At 46.3% G+C, this 20,328-nt stretch overlaps 1 protein-coding gene across 3 annotated transcripts in view; it reads left to right on the top strand.

Moving 5' to 3' along the window:
- The window catches only part of BLM (BLM RecQ like helicase), a 188,562-nt gene that overhangs the window by 92,471 nt on the left and 75,763 nt on the right, over nt 1-20,328 (top strand). For all 3 annotated transcript variants that reach the window (XM_063925479.1, XM_063925478.1, XM_063925480.1), the window contains exons 9-10: nt 12,063-12,181; nt 13,523-13,636. In XM_063925479.1, coding sequence (XP_063781549.1) covers nt 12,063-12,181; nt 13,523-13,636 — 233 coding nt within the window. The remainder of the gene's footprint in view (nt 1-12,062; nt 12,182-13,522; nt 13,637-20,328) is intronic.

Genomic DNA, 20,328 nt, shown 5'->3' on the forward strand with positions numbered 1-20,328 from the left:
TGGACAATTGGTCGGGATCCCATCTACACATGCACCAGAAAATACGTCTGTCAACAAAGTCCAGGATTTCACTCCTCTGGTGGCTGCAACTGCCTCACCTTCTGGAGGGCCGCAGGTTCGGGTTTCAGGACTGGATCCTTCTAACCACGGATGCAAGTCTCCCGGGCTGGGGCGCAGTCACTCAAGGGGAAACCTTCCAAGGAAGATGGTCAAGTCTGGAAGCCGGCCTGCCGATAAACATTCTGGAACTAAGAGCCATCTACAACGGTCTTATCCAAGCGGCCCATCTTCTGAGAAATCGGGCCGTTCAAGTGCAGTCGGACAATGTGACAACCGTGGCTTACATAAACCGACAGGGAGGAACGAAGAGCAGAGCTGCAATGTCAGAGGTAACAAGAATCATCCTCTGGGCAGAGAAACACGCGTTGGCGCTGTCCGCAATATTCATTCCGGGAGTAGACAACTGGGAAGCGGACTTCCTCAACAGACACGATCTCCATCCAGGGGAGTGGAGTCTCCATCCGGAGGTGTTCGCGGAGGTAACAAATCTTTGGGGCGTACCCCAGATCGACATGATGGCCTCTCGTCTCAACAAGAAGCTTCGGAGGTATTGTTCCAGGTCGAGGGACCCGCAAGCAGTGGTGGTGGACGCCCTAGTGACTTTGTGGCTGTTCCAGTCGGTGTACATGTTTCCTCCACTACCACTCATCCTAAGAGTTCTAAAGCTCATAAGGAGAACAAGGGTTCAAGCGATCCTCATTGCTCCAGACTGGCCAAGAAGGGCTTGGTACGCGGATCTTCTGGATCTGCAAGAAGAGCAGAGGCCTCTTCCTCTTTGGGAAGACCTGCTGCAGCAGGGGCTGTTCACCTATCAAGACTTACTGCGGCTACGTTTGAAGGCATGGAGGTTGAACGCCTGATACTAGCTCGAAAGGGCATTCCGAACAAGGTTATTCCTACCCTGATACAGGCTAGGAAAGGAGTAACGTCTAAACATTACCATCGAATTTGGAAAAAATATGTATCTTGGTGTGAGTCCCAAGAAATTTCCTGCGGTGGAGGCATGTTAAAGGAAAACATAGCGGCAGAGGGTTCAGGTTCTGGGGGTTCCTTACCCACCAGTGGGACCGTGGCAACGGTGGTTCAAAATGACCCTCCTTGGGCTACTTTCGCCACGATTTTAAGTACGCTGGTAACTAAACTTACGCCCCCTATGTGACCTCATATGCTGGTACAACCGCCATGAGCAGATCACCTGTCCACTCAGTTACAGCAATTGAACCAATCACTGACTAAACAGAAATCTAACCCTCGCCCGCCTAAGACCAAGGGGTGCTCTAAGCGGGCCATTACTTCCTCACAATCCACACACGTCCCAGACACCTCGTCTGATGAGGATGGCTTATATATTGACTCCAGAGACACTGATCCAGATACTTCTGATGGGGAAGCTGTCTTACAGGTGGATGTTCCTGACTTATTGGAGGCTATCAGGCTTATTCTTCAAATTACTGATGACCCAGAGCCTGACACTGCCCCTAAGAAACCGAACAGGTTTAAACGTCAGAAAGTTGTTAAACAAGTTTTACCTCATTCTGACCATTTAGTTGACATACGTCAGGAATCCTGGGAAAATCCAGGAAAGAAATTCACACCTCACAAGAAGATTCTGGCACGCTATCCCCTCGCTGCGGAGCAAAGTAAAAATTGGGAAACACCCCCGCCAGTGGATTCGCAAGTGACGCGGTTGGTGGTGTCCTCCGTTCTGTCTGCAACTACCATCACTTTTCTGAAAGAACCGACGGATAAGCGTGTGGAGGGTTGTTTAAAAGCGATTTACACCCTAGCAGTTGCTGTGCATCGGCCCACCATTGCAGCGACATGGGCTGCTGAAGCTATTGAAGCCTGGGCTCAGAAGGTGGAAGCAGAGCTGCCGTCCAATTTTTCTGATAACGCTAGACAATGGCTCTCGTATATCATCACAGCATCTCATTACATTAAGGAGGCGGCTTCTGATGCCGGTATTCTGGCGGCCAAGGCTTCTACTACGTCCATTTTGGCTCGCAGGATACGGTCCTGGAGTTCTATTTAAGATGGGAAGTTGCCCATAGCAACTTCATTCATTCATTCCAGGTATTATCTTCTAGAAGAGTCTAGATAAATGGGAAGTAGAATCTGATTGGTTACTATAGGCAACATCCCATCTTATATAGAACTCCCATCTTAGTAAATTTACCCCCTGGTCTGTGGATCTGGAGGTGCTCCCTTTTAAGGGAGACATTATTTTTGGAGAGGACCTCAACAAGATAGTGGCTGACTTAGCTTCTGCTAAAACAGCGTGTCTACCTAGTACTGCTCCTTCGGTACCGAAGGCTAAGAGTACTTCCTTTCGCTCCTTTCGTCCTTCAGGGAAAGCAAAAGGTCAGGCGTACCCGAAACAGGCTCGCACTTCCAAAACCACTAAGCCCAAACCTAAATGGGCCTGGGCTGCCCGTCAGCCAGCTTCCAAAACTGACAAGCCTGCTGCATGATGGGGTGGGCCTCCCTCTGAGAGATCCCAGGGTGGGGGGCCGACTTCTAGGGTTTACCCAGGAATGGTTGAAGACCACTTCAGATGCCTGAGGACTGGAAGTCATCACTCGAGGTTACGCCGAATTTTTCCAAGAATCGTCCCTCTCATCGATTTTGCCTGACAGACGTCCCTTCAGATCTCGTGAAGGCAAAAACGTATTCATTCGGTGGTACAGTCCCTCCTGGACACAGGAGTGGTAGTACAGGTGCCTCTGGCTCAGAGAGGCAAGGGGTACTATTCACCACTATTCCTAGTCCCAAAACCGAATGGGTCCTCTTCGCCCATTCTCAACCTCAAGTCCTTGAACAAATATGTGAGAGTCATCAAGTTTCGTATGGAAACTGTTCACACTCTATTGTTCTGGCCTTTGAATCCGAGGATTATATGGTCTTCCTGGAAATACAGGATGCTTACCTGCATATTCCTATTGCAATGTCGCATCAGCAGTACCTGAGGTTTGCTGTTGGCAACCTCCATTACCAATTTCGGACCTTACCTTTTTGATTTGACCACGGCCCCGCGAGTCTTCACCAAGGTCATGGCGGTAAAGATGGCTGTACTCCGCCGTCAAGGGGTCAGGATCCTCCCGTATCTGGACGACTTGTTGATCCTGGCAATTTCCCCAGAAATTCACCTACGCCATCTGGATCTGACGCTCCAGTTTCTGCAAGCTCATCAACTGGAAGAAATCTTCCCTGGTCCCTGCTCAGAACATGGTGCACCTAGGGGCGTTGTTGTACACTCACAACCAGAAGGTCCTGAAACTTCAGGACAGGATTCGATGCTTCCTATCTCGTCCACAAGTGTCGATACATTCGGTGATGCAAGTGCTAGGTCTCATGGTGTCGGCTTACGACATGGTGGAGTATGCTCAATTCCATTCCCAAATATAAAAAGAAGAACAATTGGGTGCGCTATCAATAGCAGCTGGTAAGGGGATGGTAAGTCCCCAAGGTATAAACAATTAGAAAGAAAAAATTACCAGCGCTGGCTGATCATGTAGATAATGAACACAATCCAATAACCAAAGGGCTTAAATATAAAAAATATCACATTTATTTTACACATGTAAATGAATGATTAAACAATAAAATAAAACCATTAAAATAAAAATATGAATAAAATTGTATATCAGTTTTCCATAAAAAATGCCACAAGGTGCCTGAATTATTATTATAAAGTCCACGTTAGGCAGTTTATTGACACTCATAGGGACCTTGATCACTGGAGATGTCCATCACTAATCGGTTATTTGTGCATAAACCGAAAACATTGCAGATGTGAGGTAGTTACCAGTGATCCTTGGAGCAGATAGAGTCCACCTGTATTTAGCTGGATAGGTTGTCCTCTTTAGCGTGGAGGAATGCGTCCAGAATGGTGGATGCTGCTAGAGACTGTCCCAGTTGTGGTAATGCCGAGTGTCAGGAAAGCCAGTGGTACTGATGAATATCAGGATAAGGTAGTAGCTCAACGCGTTTCGCTGGTTTTAAATGATCCAGCTTCCTCAGGAGCAAGTAAGGTAGTGGCTGTCATGAGGCCCTTTTATACTGATGTCTGTGGCAATAATTAATTACACATGTGGTTCACACATAATTGCAATATGTAAGCCCTTTGGAAAAATATACTTTAATATATATATCTATAAACTAATTGGTCTCACACACTTAAATATCCTAATAGATAATAAAAACGAGTTTGTGCTAGAAAGATATAAGTATTTTCTTTATTAGGATGTGTATATAAATCTAGAAGGCCCCGATCACGTGACCGGTAAGATCACGTGATCGGTATCCCATCCAATGGAAGTGTATTGATCTTATCACGTGACACACCAGATGACCCTAACAAAAGCCGGTTGCTAAGTAATATGTGTCTGTGTAGTAATCTGGGAAGCCTCGATCATGTGACTGGTAAGGTCACGTGATCGGCATCCTATCCAATGAAGGTATATTGTTCTTAGCATGTGACACACCAGGTGACTGAAACAAATTAGGTTGCTAGGTGATGTGTATCTGTGTGGTTATGTCCGGTGTCGTCACGTAAAATGTCGTCACGTAAAACGTGACCGGACTCACATAACCATGCTTAGCTTATCTCAGCCGTACTTGCGGCTGATGGCATGACGTGACGTATATTTAGTTTCAGTCACATGACCGGAGAAAATGAGGAAGTGTTTATATGGAAAACAAACTTTGTAGTTTCCATGGTATCTATTACATCTCTAAGGGGGAATTTCAACACTGATATTAGTAATATGTATATGTAATAAGAAAGAGATAGCTATACAGGATGGTTAATAAGTGAATGTATTATTCATATCTGTTTGAAAAGATCATGTGACAATTTATATAGAGATTGGAACAAATCTTTTCCTGACATAAAAATGTCAAAATTTAAACATGAATAAAAAGTTAATGTGTTAAACAATAAATAAAATAAATTAAATAAAATAAATAAAATAAACATATATAAAAGAAGACAGAAATACATTGACAAAGTACTTCTCAAGCATGTCAGAGTAATTATATTAAGAAAAAGAAAAAGAGACAGATAATATATATGTATTTAAATAACAGAGTTTAGTTCCACAGTTTCATTTAGACCTGCAGGATGCAAAGAATTAAATTTCAGCATCCAGAATACTTCGCGGCTACACAATCTCTTGAATCTGTCACCCCCCCTAGGGGTTGGGGCGATCTGTTCCAGACAAATCACAGATAAGCAGAATGGGTTGGAATTATGTTTCATAGAGTAGTGTCGTGAGACACTATGAGTTTGACATTTGTTAATAATATTTCTCCTGTGTTCCATGAAACGAACACGTAATTTCCTGGTAGTGCGTCCTATATAATTAAGTCCGCAACTACAGGTTAATAAATATATAACAAAAGTTGTCTCACAGTTCATAAAAGTTTTTAATTCATAGGTCTCATTGAAATATGGAATATTGATTGAGTCGGTCTTACGTTGTATGTGTGAACACATAGTACATCTTGTTTGGCCACATTTGTGGAAACCCAATGGTTTCGTAGTAAGCCATTCTACCCCTATTTGGATACTAGATTCTTTGATATTTCTTAAATGACTAGGAGCCAGTATAGTCTTTAATGATCTGTTTTTCCTGTAAATCATTTGTAATTGAGTAGGCAAAATAGTGTTAAGTATATTGTCTTGTTTTAATATTCGGTAATTACGTGAGACTATGGATTTTATTTCTCGAGCACATCTGTTATATTTACAGAAAAAGGAAAAATCTCTATTTTTCTGTCTTCCAGTTTTGTGTGTAGACAGATTCTTCTGATGAAAAAGAAGTTGTCTATCCATGTTATAGACTTCTATATAGGCCTGTTGTAACAACGTCTCTGGGTAATCTCTAGTTCTAAATGAATTGATTAGATCTTTGGCCTGTGAGGCAAATGTCTCAATGGTAGAACAGTTCCGACGTAGTCTCATAAATTGACCTTTGGGGATATTATCCTTCCAAGGTCTATAGTGTGAGCTAGTATAATGTAAATAGGAATGGGTGTTCACTGGTTTAGTGTAATTAGAGGTGGTAATTTCATTATTGATTATTTCTAGTGTCAGGTCAAGGAAGTCCACACGTCCCCATCCCAAATAATAAATAAATCATCGATATAACGGCCATAGTAGACCAGGGACGCCCCCCATGGACTACTCCATATATGTTGTTGCTCGAAGTCGCCCATGTATAGATTGGCATAACTGGGGGCGAACCTGGTCCCCATGGCCGTACCCATCACCTGTAAATAATAACGGTCTAAAATCGTGAAATAATTGTGAGTAAGAATAAACTTAATACACTGTATAAGAAAAAATCTGTGATCCACACTGAGATCACTATCTAGTTCCAAACGTCTAAAAATGGTATCGCAACCCAATACATGAGGGATATGGGTGTATAATGATTTAACATCAAGGGTCGGTTTATGCACAAATAACCGATTAGTGATGGACATCTCCAGTGATCAAGGTCCCTATGAGTGTCAATAAACTGCCTAACGTGGACTTTATAATAATAATTCAGGCACCTTGTGGCATTTTTTATGGAAAACTGATATACAATTTTATTCATATTTTTATTTTTTATTTTAATGGTTTTATTTTATTGTTTAATCATTCATTTACATGTGTAAAATAAATGTGATATTTTTTATATTTAAGCCCTTTGGTTATTGGATTGTGTTCATTATCTACATGATCAGCCAGCGCTGGTCATTTTTTCTTTCAATTCCATTCCCGCCCTCTACAGAAATTGATTCTTGCCAAGTGGGACGGCCTGCCTCACCGGATCAGGTCTCGCATGATCTCCTTGTCTCCGGAGGTCCGTCTGTCACTGAGCTGGTGGCTCCAGGACCAACGATTGAGCAGGGGTCGTCCTTTCTGGATCTCCAACTGGGTCCTTCTGACGACTGATGCCAGTTTGAGAGGTTGGGGCGCAGTGTTGGAGCAACACTCCCTTCAGGGTCGGTGGACCAAGGAGGAGTCTCTCCTCCCGATAAAACATTCTGGAACTGCTGGCGGTGTTCAATGCTTTAAATCTGGCCCAGCATTTGATTCAGAACAGACCTGTTCAAGTACAATCAGACAACACCACCACGGTGGCGTACATAAATCATCAAGGCGGCATTCGAAGCCACATGGCAATGATGGAAGTATCCAGGATTCTTCAGTGGGCGGAACGCCATTTGCTAGCCATATCGGCAGTGTTCATTCCGGGGGTCCTAAACTGGGAAGCGGACTTCCTCAGTCGTCGGGACGTACACGCCGGACAGTGGAGCCTCAATCCAGAAGTTTTTCAACTCCTCGTGGACAAGTGGGGCCTCCCATATGTGGACCTGATGGCGTCGCGACACAATCACAAGGTTCCGGTCTTCAGAGCAAGGACAAGGGATCCTTAAGCAGCGTTCGTAGATGCACTGGCAATTCTATGGAACTTTCAGCTGCCGTATGTGCTCCCTCCGGTGTCACTCTTGCCCAGAGTAATAAGGAAGTTCAAGGAAGAAGGAGGAATCCTACTTCTGATCGCTCCCGCGTAGCCCAGATGGCATTTGTTCTCAGACCTTCGTGGTCTCTCGATAGAGCGTCCCGTTCTACTTCCGCAGCGCCCAGATCTCCTCGTTCAAGGCTCCTGTTTATATCAGGATTTAGCCCGGTTGGGTTTGACGGCGTGGCTCTTGAAGCTTCCGTTCTGAGGGCCAAAGGATTTTCTGAGGCGGTCATTCAAACCATGTTGAAGGCCCGGAATCCGGCTTCTGCTCGGATTTATCATAGGGTCTGGAATTCCTACTTTGCTTGGTGCGCCACTAACAATCACGACACTTACAAGTTAAGGACGGCCAAACTTTTGGCCTTTCTACAACAGGGCCTGGACTTCGGTCTTCGTATGGCCTCCATCAAAGTTCATATTTCTGCCTTGTCGGTTTGGTTCCAGAGGAAAATTGCGACTTTACCTTATGTTCATACATTCACTCAGGGTGTGTTGCGGATTCAACCTCCGTATGTCCCGGTTGTGGCTCCTTGGGACTTGTCGGTGGTTCTGGAGGCGTTGCAAGGGTCTCTGTTTGAGCCTCTCGAGTCTGCAGACCTTTAGTGGCTTTCTCTTAAGGTATTGTTTCTGCTGGCTGTTGCCTCTGCTAGACGGGTGTCGGTTTTGGTTGCCTTGTCTTGTAGGTCCCCCTATCTGATTTTTCACTGTGACCGGGCGGTTCTTAGAACACGTCCCGGGTACCTACCTTAGGTAGTGTCTTCTTTCCACCTTAATCAGGAGATTGTGCTTCCGGCCTTTGTCTTTCCTGAATTGTCTTCCAAAGCGGTCTTTGGATGTGGTACGGGCTCTCCGTATCTATTGTGAAGAGAACTGCCTCCGTTCGGAAGTCTGATTCTCTCTTTGTACTGTTTTTTATTTTCACAAACGTGGTTGGCCTGCTCACAAGCAGACCCTGGCCAGATGGATTAGACTGGTGATTGCACATGCTTATGTACAGGCTGATCGTCCAGCTCCTGCGGCTATCAAGGACCATTCTACTTGGTCCATTGGACCTTCTTGGGTGGCCCGCCGTGGTGCGACCCTTGAACAATTGTGCAAGGCAGCTATGTGTTCCTCAGTGAACACATTCATAAGGTCCTATGCCTTTGATACATCCGCCTCCCAGGATGATTCTTTTGGACGCTGGGTTCTTGTGCCCACTACAGTGCGTCCCCTCCCATGAGGAACTGCTTTAGGACATCCCCGATGTTATTCCCTGTGGAACCCAGTGTACCCCGCAGCAGAAAATAAGATGTATGGTAAGAACTTATCGTTGTTAAATCTCTTTCTGCGAGGTACACTGGGTTCCACTGGGCGCCCACCCTGACGCACTTGGCTTCTTTGGGTTGGTATGGCATTAGCCGCTGACACCTTCTCCTGTCGTGAGAATGTGGTGTATGTGGCTACTAACGGTTGTCGTCTCTTTTGCCTGCTACTGCATTAGACTGGTTAACAAAAACTGAGCTCCTGTGCACGGATGCGGGGTTATAGAGGAGGCGGCGCTATGCATTCTGGAAACAGTCAAAGCTTTTAGCCTGTTCGTGCCTCGGATCAAGATCCTACTCTACACCCCCGATGTTATTCCCTGTGGAACCCAGTGTACCTCGCAGAAAGAGATTTAACAACGGTAAGTTCTTACCATAAATCTCGTTATATCTACCTAGGGAAGGGCTTCTGCTAGACGTGTTTCAGAATTGGTGGCCCTATCGTATAAAAGTCCCTACTTGGTCTTTTACGAGGACAGCGCGGAGCTCAGCACTAAGCAGCAGTTCCTGCCGAAGGTTGCCTCTGCGTTCCACTTGAATCAAGCAATTGTCCCGTCAAGTTCTGACACTTCTGCTCCTCCGGAGTCGTTGGATGCTATGCGAGCCTTGATGATTTGTATCAAAAGGACTGTTCGGATAAGAAAGACGGATTCCTTGTTTGTGCTCTATGATGCGCAGAAAAAGGATTGCTCTGCTTCTAAGCAGTCTATTGCTCATTGGCTTAGGCTGACTATACAACAAGCCTATGTGTCGGCAGCCTTACCTGTTCCTAAGTCTCGGAAGGACCACTCTCCGAGATCAGTGGAGTCATCCTGGGCGGCTGCCCGTGGAGTCTCGGCCTTGCAACTATGCCGAGCTGCTACCTGGTTGGGGAAGAACACCTTTGTGAATTTCTGCAGGTTTGATACCCAGTTTGGGCAGGTGGTGCTGCAGACGTCTCCACGCTTTCCCGCCCGTTCTGGAAGCTTTGGGACGTCCCCATCGTACTAAGTCTCCCCAATATCCCTTATGGATGCTAGAGAAAATAGGATTTTAATTACCTACTGGTAAATCCTTTTCTCGTAGTCCATAAGGGGTACTGGGCACCCGCCTCAGTGCGTTGACGTGTCTACAGGTTTTTCTTTTCGAAAAGTTTACCTGTTCAGCTGTTGCTGTTTGTTACCAGCCGTTGCTGGTCGTTTTATGTCATTGGTGTGCTGGTGTATGAATCTCGCCTTTCATTGTTATGTTCCTTCTCTCAAGTATGTCCATTCTCCTTCGGGCACAGTTTTACCTATACTGGCTGTAGGAGGGAGCATAGAGGGGAGGAGCCAGCACACCCAGTTGAAGAAATTTAAAGTGCACAGGCTCCTTTGGACCCCATCTATACCCCATTGTATTAAGTGAACCCCAGTATCCCTTTACGGACCAGAGAAAAGGATTTACCGATAGGTATTAAAATCCTATTTTCTCCAGTCATCGATGCCCGCCGATTGGTTGATCAGCGTTACCGGTCGAGTTGGGAAACGGACTTTAGATGTATGGGGGCCTTTAGTGGGAGATGTATCAAAGTTTTGAGAGTAGTACAGTGGAGAGGTATTAACTACCAACCAATCTGCTCCTGTAATTTTTTAAAAATAGGGTGTTTTTCTGGTTTGGTAGCAAACAAAAAAGAACACTAATGGGCAAAACCATGTGCACTGCAGGTTGGGCAGATGTAACGTACAGATAGAGTTAGATTTGGGTGGGTTATATTGTTTCTGTGCTGGGTAAATATTGGTTGCCTTATTATTACACTGCAATTTACATTGCCCCACCTGCAGTGCAACATGGTTTTGTCCATTAGTGTGCTTTTTTTGGTTTGCTAACAAACCTGCGTAAGGCCCATAGCCTGTAAAATGACAGGAGCTCATTGGCGGGTACTTTATCTTTCTCGGCTTAATTTCTCTCCAAGTTATGATAAGTCTCCCCCGTAGTTCTCTACAGGTTCAGACCACTGCACGATGTGTACGGTCATGAGAAGGTGGCATGTTTTTCCAGCAATTGATGCATGTGCAGTTACATTTGGTGATTAGGTATGTTTATATTAAAGTGGAATAACCTGTACCTGTGAATGTGGAGGCACATTCTTTCTGATCAGTGAGCTCCTCCCAGCTGAGCAGTTGCCGAGTAGCCACCTAATCTTTGGGGCATACATTTGCTAATGGTTTTTGCATGTGAAGATGCTAAATTTTGGATAGAAGGTGCTTCTAGAGGTACCCAGTTGTCTGGGCCGCTCTGGAACCTAACTAAGGGCCTAATTCAGACCTGATCGCAGCAGCAAATTTTTTCTCTAATGGGCAAAACCATGTGCACTGCAGGTGGGGCAGATATAACATGTACAGAGAGAGTTAGATTTGGGTGTGGTGTGTTCAAACTGAAATCTAAATTGCAGTGTAAAAATAAAGCAGCCAGTATTTACCCTGCACAGAAACAATATAACCCACCCAAATCTAACTCTCTCCTCACATGTTATATCTGCCCCATCCCCCTGCATTACACATGGTTTTGCCCATTAGAGAAAGGTTTTGCTGCTGTGATCAGGTCTGAATTAGGCCCCAAGTTCCACTGTCACCTATAGGTTGAAAGAGAAAATTGTATGATTTTTGGTGAATACTTTCCTCGGAATACATGGGGGGGCACTGTGCTCTTGTTCTTTACACTTTATTTCTCCTATAAGAGTTTATTCAGCCAAATGGAGACGTTTTCTCTTGGTTTTCATTCCTGTCTGTTCTATCTTGTGAGGCTTGTCTAGAAAAAGAATTATATAAGTGGGTGGAATATCAAATAGTACATATTTTATTTTAAGTGCTAAACTCCTTGCTGGGTCTCTATATCCGTGAGATTGAGTTCCCCAGTGGTTTCAGAGAAAAGCCTTTAATGCAAGTACAAAAATCCTATTCCAGTCAAGCCACCTCTTATTTTCTTATACCAAATCAAATTGTCCTTGAGAATTTCTCTCTTCCTTGGAAAGTAAATCAAGTTGAATGAGTGGAATAATTAAATAAATCTCATTAGAACTTGTTTAAAAAAACATTATCTTATCTCTGGGGTTTTGTGCTTAAATGCAGCTATGCAATTATGTGAAGGTATTGAAAGTTTGTGCAGCATTTAGTTAGTTCTGACCGTTTCAGGCTGATGTCGTCACATGTCTTTACAGGTGGAGGGAAGAGTTTGTGTTACCAGCTTCCTGGTTGCCTGTCTCCTGGCGTTACTATCGTAATCTCTCCCCTCCGTTCCTTGATAGTTGACCAGGTTCAGAAGCTAACTTCTCTGGATGTAAGAATTGTTCTTTCTTTAGTCTGTGTGTAACTACAGGAACTCCCACCCTGTATTTTTATTTTGTATTTATCTAATGTAAATATTAATGAATTTATGATGCCATGTCTAGACTATACTACTTTTATGGCTGTTACCAGCTTTAAAGGGAAAAAGTCCAGGGATGGGCAATTATTTCAGGTAGCACCTGCTATTCTCATTGTCACTGCTATCTTAACAAAGTTACTTCTCTCTGGTTCTACTGTGTCTTCTCCTCCAATGTTTCTGTGTCCCACTCTCTAGCAATGATTGTCCACCTTCACAGCTCGCCCTCTAATACACTACCCACTCTTTTCTCTCCAACTCCAGTGTTATTTGCACTACTCTAACCAGCTCCAGCTCTTTCCGCTCTCTTTTCTGCTGCTCAGGCTTGGCACTGGCCCCTGAAATCACTGCATAGTTGGAGACTTTTGGATGTAGTTCATTTTGAACACTACTAGCAGCACTCTCAGCTATAGGTCTGCATTTAACAGGCTGGACTATGTGGCCTTGCAGGCCGTACGTTATCCATCCCTCTTCTAACCCTTTCTTAACTTGGGGAATTTGTGTGGCCAGAAGAACCATACAAGGAGTCATATATCTTGTGCATAATACAGTAATTTTAATAGTGTAATATATCCAGTTTATTGACATGACTTATTATTTTATAAATGCTCATAAAAGCAATATTGCCAGATTTAGGCCTGTTCTGCAGAGAAAACCTCATATCTCTGCACAATTCATTTATAGGAATTAGGGCTACCATATGGCCTGATTTGTCAAATAAAATTAAACCTCTAACAGAGGCCTGGCCAACCTGTTGCTCCCCAGCTGTTGTAAAACTACAAGTCCCTGCATGACCTGACACAGTCTTGCTATTTGGGAATGCTAGAACTGTGGCAAGGTGTGCTGGGATGTGTAGTTTCACAACAGCTGGAGAACCACAGGTTGGCCAGACCTGCTGTAACATATTTTGAGAAAGTAAGGCCCAAATTATCATCTTTCTAGAAATATGTACGAATAGTTGCTTAGTATTTACTAATAACTTTTAATGATACATACCTCAATGGAATTTTCCCTGATTTTTCAATTAAAGCTATGTATACCATTGTATTCAGAGTATTTTCCCCATAATTAACAATGAAATTGTTTTCAGAGAAATCATGACCGCTAATAACACTTATTTTATGTTATATGTTACAAACACAGATGTTATTAAACTTCATTTACAAAGTACCTCCCCTTTTCGACTCTGGAACTATGGATTTGCATGATGGGTCTGTTAGCTCTCATTTATATGAAAATAAGTGTTCTGTTTTCTAGATTCCTGCCACTGCTCTCACAGGGGATAAGACGGATTCAGAAGCATCCAGTATTTACTTGCAGCTTTCCAAAAAGGATCCGATTATAAAGCTTCTGTATGTCACGCCGGAGAAGGTAATGCCTTTGTACCTGTAATACAAGCATTTGGTAGTAAAGTAAGGGGTTATTTAGCTATAGACAAGTGCAAGAAAGTGTAATCCTCCAACATATTTTCTTCAGGGTTACTGTTTTTTTTTTTTCAGACTGCTGTGAAAGGCTAGTATTACATAATTCTAAAAGTTTCTGAGATTACCGGGATAGAAAATAATTGAGTTAATGTTGTGCTTAAGGTGGAAAGACTCACTACATTTAAAGTGGATGTCCTCTCATTTATGTTTCTCTTACGTCCTAGAGGATGCTGGGGTCCATATTAGTACCATGGGGTATAGACGAGTCCACCAGGAGCCATTGGCACTTTAAGAGCTTAATAGTGTGGGCTGGCTCCTCCCTCTATGCCCCTCCTACCAGACTCAGTTTAGAAAATGTGCCCGGAGGAGCCGGTCACAGCTAGGGGAGCTCAACAGAGCTTTTCTAGTAGTTATTTTTTAGTTTGTTTTTTGTTGGCAACAGCCTGCCTGCAGCGAGGAGGGGGGGGGGCAGTGTCCGAGCCACTGTCTCCGCTGACTGGACATTGAGCTCCAGAGGGGATCGATCTCTCCCGGCCATAGGGGAACGCTCACCACTGCAGCCGGCCGCCACCCCCTTGCAGAGCTGAGGTGTGGCGAGTGAGTCACAGTCCCCCCTAACAAGCGGGGGGTCGGTGTGAAGATGGCGGCTTCAGGGTAGGAGCGCAGTATTAACTGAGCTCCCGGACGGCTCAGCTGTACTTTAGTGCGGCGCTGTGAGGGGCGCCCTGAGCCAGCGCCTGACCCTACACTGACCAATTCAGCCAGTCGGGGTCTGCGGATCTCAGCCAGCACCTAAAATCCTCAGGCCAGTATAATCTTGAAGAGCGGGAAGACAGCGCCATTAAAGGAGCGGAGCTTCTCCTCAGTGCGGACCCAGCAGCGTTTCAGTGCCATTTTCCTGCCTGCAGTTGGATGCAAGTGGAAGATCAGTCCCTCCAGTGCAACTCCAGCTATCTGTACGGTACCAGGGGGTTGTAGAAGGGAGGGGAGGCTGTGTAAAGGTTGTGTCACCTATTAAGGGACACAGTCAGCGCTGGTTTAGGGTCTCCCTATACCTGTAATAGCGCTGTGTGTGGGTTGGCTCCAATCTCTGTGTCTCTCTACCATTCTTGGGGGGCGAAACTCTGTCTGCCCAGTACCCTGTATGTATGTGGGGTGATTGGTGTGTATTAGCAAACATGTCTAGAGACTCTGTTTCATATGCTGCAGAGGATTTATCTTCTCAGGAAGATCCCATCCCATGTAATCGGGATTGCACTGTTGTAGCGCAGATCCCAGCTAGAGAACCGGAGTGGTTAGCCTCTCTTAGGGGGACTATTTCTCAGATTTCTGAAAGGTTGCTAGAACTGAGCATTCCACTCAGGTACTGGAATCCTCTATGGTTGTATGGTCTGATACTGCTCCCTCAGGGTCCCCTGTGGTACATTCTCACAAACGTGCACTTGCCAAGATTATGCAGGTTGACACGGACACCGATTCTGACACTGCAGACGGTGACGGGGATGTGTCGAGGGAGACGGCATCACTTGCAAAGGGGGTGCAGTTGATGATTGAAGCCGTACGGGATGTGTTGCCCATTTGTGACAAAACCCCTGAGCAGGTTGAGGAGGCCTTTTTCACGGACAGTGAAAAGGCCACTCTCCCCTTCCCAGCATCTAAAGAATTAAATGCTATCTTTGAAAAAGCCTGGGAAAATCCGGAGAAAAAATTCCAGATCCCTAAGAGGGTCTTGGTTGCTTCTCCCTTCCTAGAGGAAGATAGAAAGAAGTGGGAGTCTCCACCGATAGTTGATGCCTCTGTCTCCAGGCTGTCAAAACAGGTGGTTTTACCGGTCCCGGGATCTACTGCGTTGAAGGACTCTGCAGATTGCAAGGTGGATGCTACGCTCAAATCCATATACCACGGCCTCAGGGGCTATACTGCGGCCTACTATTGCCTGTGCATGGATTTCTAAAGCAATAGCCAGGTGGTCAATCACTCTGCAGGAGGACTTGACTACGATGGATAAAGGTGACGTTGATTTATTTTTACGTAATATTCAAGATTCTGCAGGGTTCCTGGTAGATTCCATGAAGGACCTGGGTTCCATGGCTGCGGGGATCTCCTCCATGTCCGTCTCGGCTCGCAGGGGTCTCTGGCTGCGCCAATGGTCTGCGGACGCGGAATCCAGGAAAAGTGTGGAGGGCCTACCCTATGCAGGACAGGCTCTCTTTGGGGAGGCGCTGGATGCGTGGATTGCCACGCAACCGCGGGTAAGTCTCCTTTTCTCCCGTCAGCTGCTCCGGCTACGAAGAAGCCTTTTACACCAGCCACGTCACTGTCCTTTCGGCCCGTGAGGCCTAGAAAGAACAAACCTTCTCACACCTTCTTCAGAGGTGGTCGTGCTAAAGGAAAAAAGCCTGCTCCCGCAGGTTCCCAAGACCAGAAGCCTGCTTCTGGTACCTCAAAGTCCTCCGCATGACGGCGGACAGCACAGCCTGGAGGAAGGTCAGGTGGGAGCAAGACTCCGGCATTTCAACCACGTCTGGATGTCGTCTGGCCTGGACCCTTGGGTACAGGATATAGTGTCCAGGGGGTACCAACTGGAGTTTCAAACTCTCCCACCTCACTGTTTCTTCAAATCAGGCTTGCCAGCTCTGCCGGCAGACGGAACAATTCTTCTGGAAGCTATCCGAAAATTGATAGTGTCTGAGGTCATTGTTCCAGTTCCACCTCATCAGTGGAACAAGGGTTATTATTCGAACCTTTTCGTGGTACCGAAGCCGGATGGTTCGGTACGGCCAATTCTGAACTTAAAATCTTTGAACCCTTATCTCAGGGAGTTCAAATTCAAAATGGAGTCTCTGAGAGCTGTCATCTCAGGACTGACAGAGGGGGAGTTCCTGGTGTTCCTGGACATCAAAGATGCGTAACTCCACATTCCCATTTGGTCGCCACATCAGGCATATCTCAGGTTTGCACTGTTAGACGATCATTATCTAGTGTGCACTCTAGGATTTTTTAGGGCAGGGTGCTGATCACGGGGAGGGCACATTTTTAAGTTAGAAGGACAAAATTAGGTACATACTATAATGCTTGGTGCTCCCATTCCTATAGGTAAAAGCATGGACCGTGCGCGCCTAAGGCGCGTGGCAAAAATGTAGGGGCGTTGTTTCGTGGGGAAGGGGTGTGGCCACATAATAGTGGCAATTCACATTACACCACACAGTAGTGCACCTAATACACATTGCACCAGGTAGAACCTCCTATACACACTGCGACAGGTAGAGTCCTGAGGGACTGTTTGTTCAGTTGGGGTACTGCGCCTTGGCTGTCGCAGCACCCTGCACACCCCTAACGCTGCCTGAAGGTGACATCGGTGGTGAGTACACACCGGGGTCCCTGGTTTCAAAGTGCGGCAGACCACCGGTGTGGTGTACGGGACCCTCCCTGGGGGTCCTGCTAAGATCCTCCGTGTGTAAACTGGCACAAAAATGCAGAACCGAGCACTTCTGTGAGGTTTTAGACTGTTTGGAGACTTTACCAGTATAAATAATATGCTTAGCTCCGGCGCCATTAGGGGTGGTGGAGCTTCCTCAGAGCGGGACCGGGGCGTTTTTGGCGCCTTCCTCTGCTTACAGAAGCCATCAGCAGCACACATTCAGCGCTTCTTGCCTCACAGACACGCTGGAAACTGGTACAGGGTGTAACAAAAGGGGGAAAGCCGCTTGTGTACACTGTCCTGTGTCTAATTAGGACTGTATTTGATAGTGTTTTCTGTGAATTACAGAGCTGACAGCCGCACTGGGGCTGTGCAGCTCAGCGTGTGCTGAGGTCCTCTCTTCTCTGTGTCTCCTCTCACATACAGTTGGGCAGGCTTGCATTATTACTGTCTGTGTGTATGTTGTTGTGTTTACTGTGAAATATGGGTAAGCACAAACTATGCAGTATCTGTCACACCAGATTATCTAATGACTGTCTCCTGTAAGCAATGTAGTCAATAGTCCCAACTTAGTGAAGAGGTTGGGGGAGAGGGTACAGAGCCCCACTGGTTAGGGTCTCTTAAACCTTGATGTTTGGTATGTCATCTCAACTCACTGCAAATGTGCAAAAAACTCAGCTACTGCAACAAGCTGTCGCAGATTTAGCTGCTAGGGCTGATGCACAGCCCCCCTCTCCCATGCAGGTCCCCAGAAGCGTGGTCTACCTGCACTGCTGTCTGATACAGATGATGATATACCGGATGATGGGGATGACCCGGATGCTGTTAGTGGGGATCCTGATTCTGCTCAGAATATTGAACCCCTCATTTTGGTTATAAGGGAGGTGTTAAAGCTTTCCCTAGAGGGCGCTGCATCACAGCAGTCATTTTTCTTTGTGCAAAATAAGCCCTTTCCCTGATTCTTCAGAGTTAGAGGACTTATTCAAACAGGCCTGGAAAAATCCAAACAAAAAATTCCAAGTGTCCAAAAAGTTTTTGCGCACATTCCCATTTCCTCCTGAAGGTAGAAAATTTTGTTAGGATCCCCCTGGGGTGGATGTCTCAGTCTCTCGCCTGTCTAAGAAGACGGTGCTACCTACCCCGGGTTCCTTTTCCATGAAGGACCCTGGGGATCGGAAGATAGAAACTACTCTAAAGTCTATATACACTGCTGCCGGCCTTTTACAAAGACCGGTTATTGCGGGTTGCTGGATGACCCATGCTATTCATTCTTGGGCCTTTCTGATTCAGGGGGGGTCTCTTGGGGGATATGCCCTTAGTTACTATGGTCACCCTATTGAAGCACATTCAGGACACTACGCGGGTCCTCTGGGATTCCCACAAGGAGATGGGGAATATTAATGCTAGGACGTCGGCCATGGCGGTGTCTGCACGCAGGGCCTTGTGGTTGCGTCAGTGGATTGCCAACGCAGAATCCAAACCTAGTGTGGAGTCTCTCCCCTTTTCTGAGGAATGGCTATTTGGTGTTTAGTTGGATACCTGGATTTCAAAGGCTACGGCTGGAAATTCCACGTTTCTCCCCGCTGGGGCCCGCCCGGCAAGAAGCTCTTATCCGGGGCCGTCTGTCCAGTCCTTTCGGTCACGCAGATTTCGCTCGAAGGACAGAGATGCCTCCAATGCGGTTAGAGGAACCAGAGGTAAGTCCAGAAAACCTGCAAGCACCGGTTCTGCTTCCACTAAGGCCTCAGGATGACTGTGCCCACCCACCCCGAGGGGATCTCGAGGTGGGAGCTCGACTGCGTAACTTCAGCCGCGTCTGGGAAGAATTCCTGCCAGAATGCCTGGGTCAGAGAGCTCGTTTCTCGAGGCTACAAGCAGGAGTTTGACAGTACCCCACTTCCTCCCCTTTCCCCCAACGATATGTCAAATCAAACTTACCAGCTTTGGAGGATATGCAAGTTACGTTGCAACTGGCTATCCAAAAGTTGGTCCAGTCCCACGTCATTGTTCCAGTACTCAAACCTATTTGTGGTACCGAAACCGGATGGTTCGGTAATGCCCATTTTGAATCTTAAGTCTTTGAATCCGTTTTTGAGGGTGTTCAAGTTCAAAATGGAATCCCTGCGAGCAGAGATTGCGGGTCTGGAAGACCGGGAATTTATGGTCTCCTTGGATATCAAGGACGCCTACCTCCATATTCCGATTTGGCCGCCTCATCAGGCGTACCTATGATTTTCCCTGCTGGACAATTACTTCCAGTTCCAGGCCCTACTCTTCGGTCTGTCTACAGCCCCGATGGTATTCACAAAGGTGATGGCGGAGATGATGTTACAGCTCCAGGTCCAGGGGGTCAATGTGGTCCCTTACCTGGACGATCTTCTGATAAAGGCAAAGTCCAGAGAACTTTTGTTGCTCCATATCGACCACACCATACATCTTCTGTCGGACCACGGATGGATCCTCAACTTATAAAAGTCCCACCTGGAGCCCACTCAGAAGCTCCTGTTCCTGGGGATGTTGCTGGATACTGTGGCCCAGAAGGTGTTTCTACCAGTGGAAAAAAGCAAAAACACTTCAGGAAATGGTCCGCATGGTGCTCCTACCTTCTCGAGTGTCCATCCATCTTTGCATAAGATTGTTGGCAAAGATGGTCGCCTCCTACGAGGCGATCCAATATGGGAGGTTCAATGCCAGAATGTTTCAGTTAAATCTCCTGAGCAAGTGGTCCGGATCACATCTGCAGATGCACCGGATGATTCGGCTGTCACCTCAGGCCAGAATTTCCTGTGGTGGCTACAGTCCTCCAATCTCCTGGAGGGCAGGAGTTTCGGTAATCAAGATTGGACCCTCCTCTATACGGATGCGAGTCTGAGAGGATGGGGAGCTGTCACCCAAGGGGCGCAGTTCCAGGGCAGGTGGTCAGCCCACGAAAGCCTCCTTCCAATCAACATTCTGGAACTTCGGGCGATCTACAATGCTCTTCTTCAAGCCTCTCCTCTGCTCAAAGATCTCGCAATCCAGGTGCAGTCGGACAACACCACGGCAGTGGCATACATCAATCGGCAAGGAGGGAAAGAAGCAGAGCCTGCGTGCGAGAGGTGTCAAAGATACTTCTCTGGACGTAAAGAAATGTAAGAGCCATGTCGGCAATCTTCATTCCAGGTGTGGACAACTGGGAGGCGGACTTCCTCAGTCGTCACGATCTCCACCCGGGGGAG

Source organism: Pseudophryne corroboree, chromosome 6, assembly GCF_028390025.1.
Source record: "Pseudophryne corroboree isolate aPseCor3 chromosome 6, aPseCor3.hap2, whole genome shotgun sequence".
NCBI lineage: Eukaryota > Metazoa > Chordata > Amphibia > Anura > Myobatrachidae > Pseudophryne > Pseudophryne corroboree.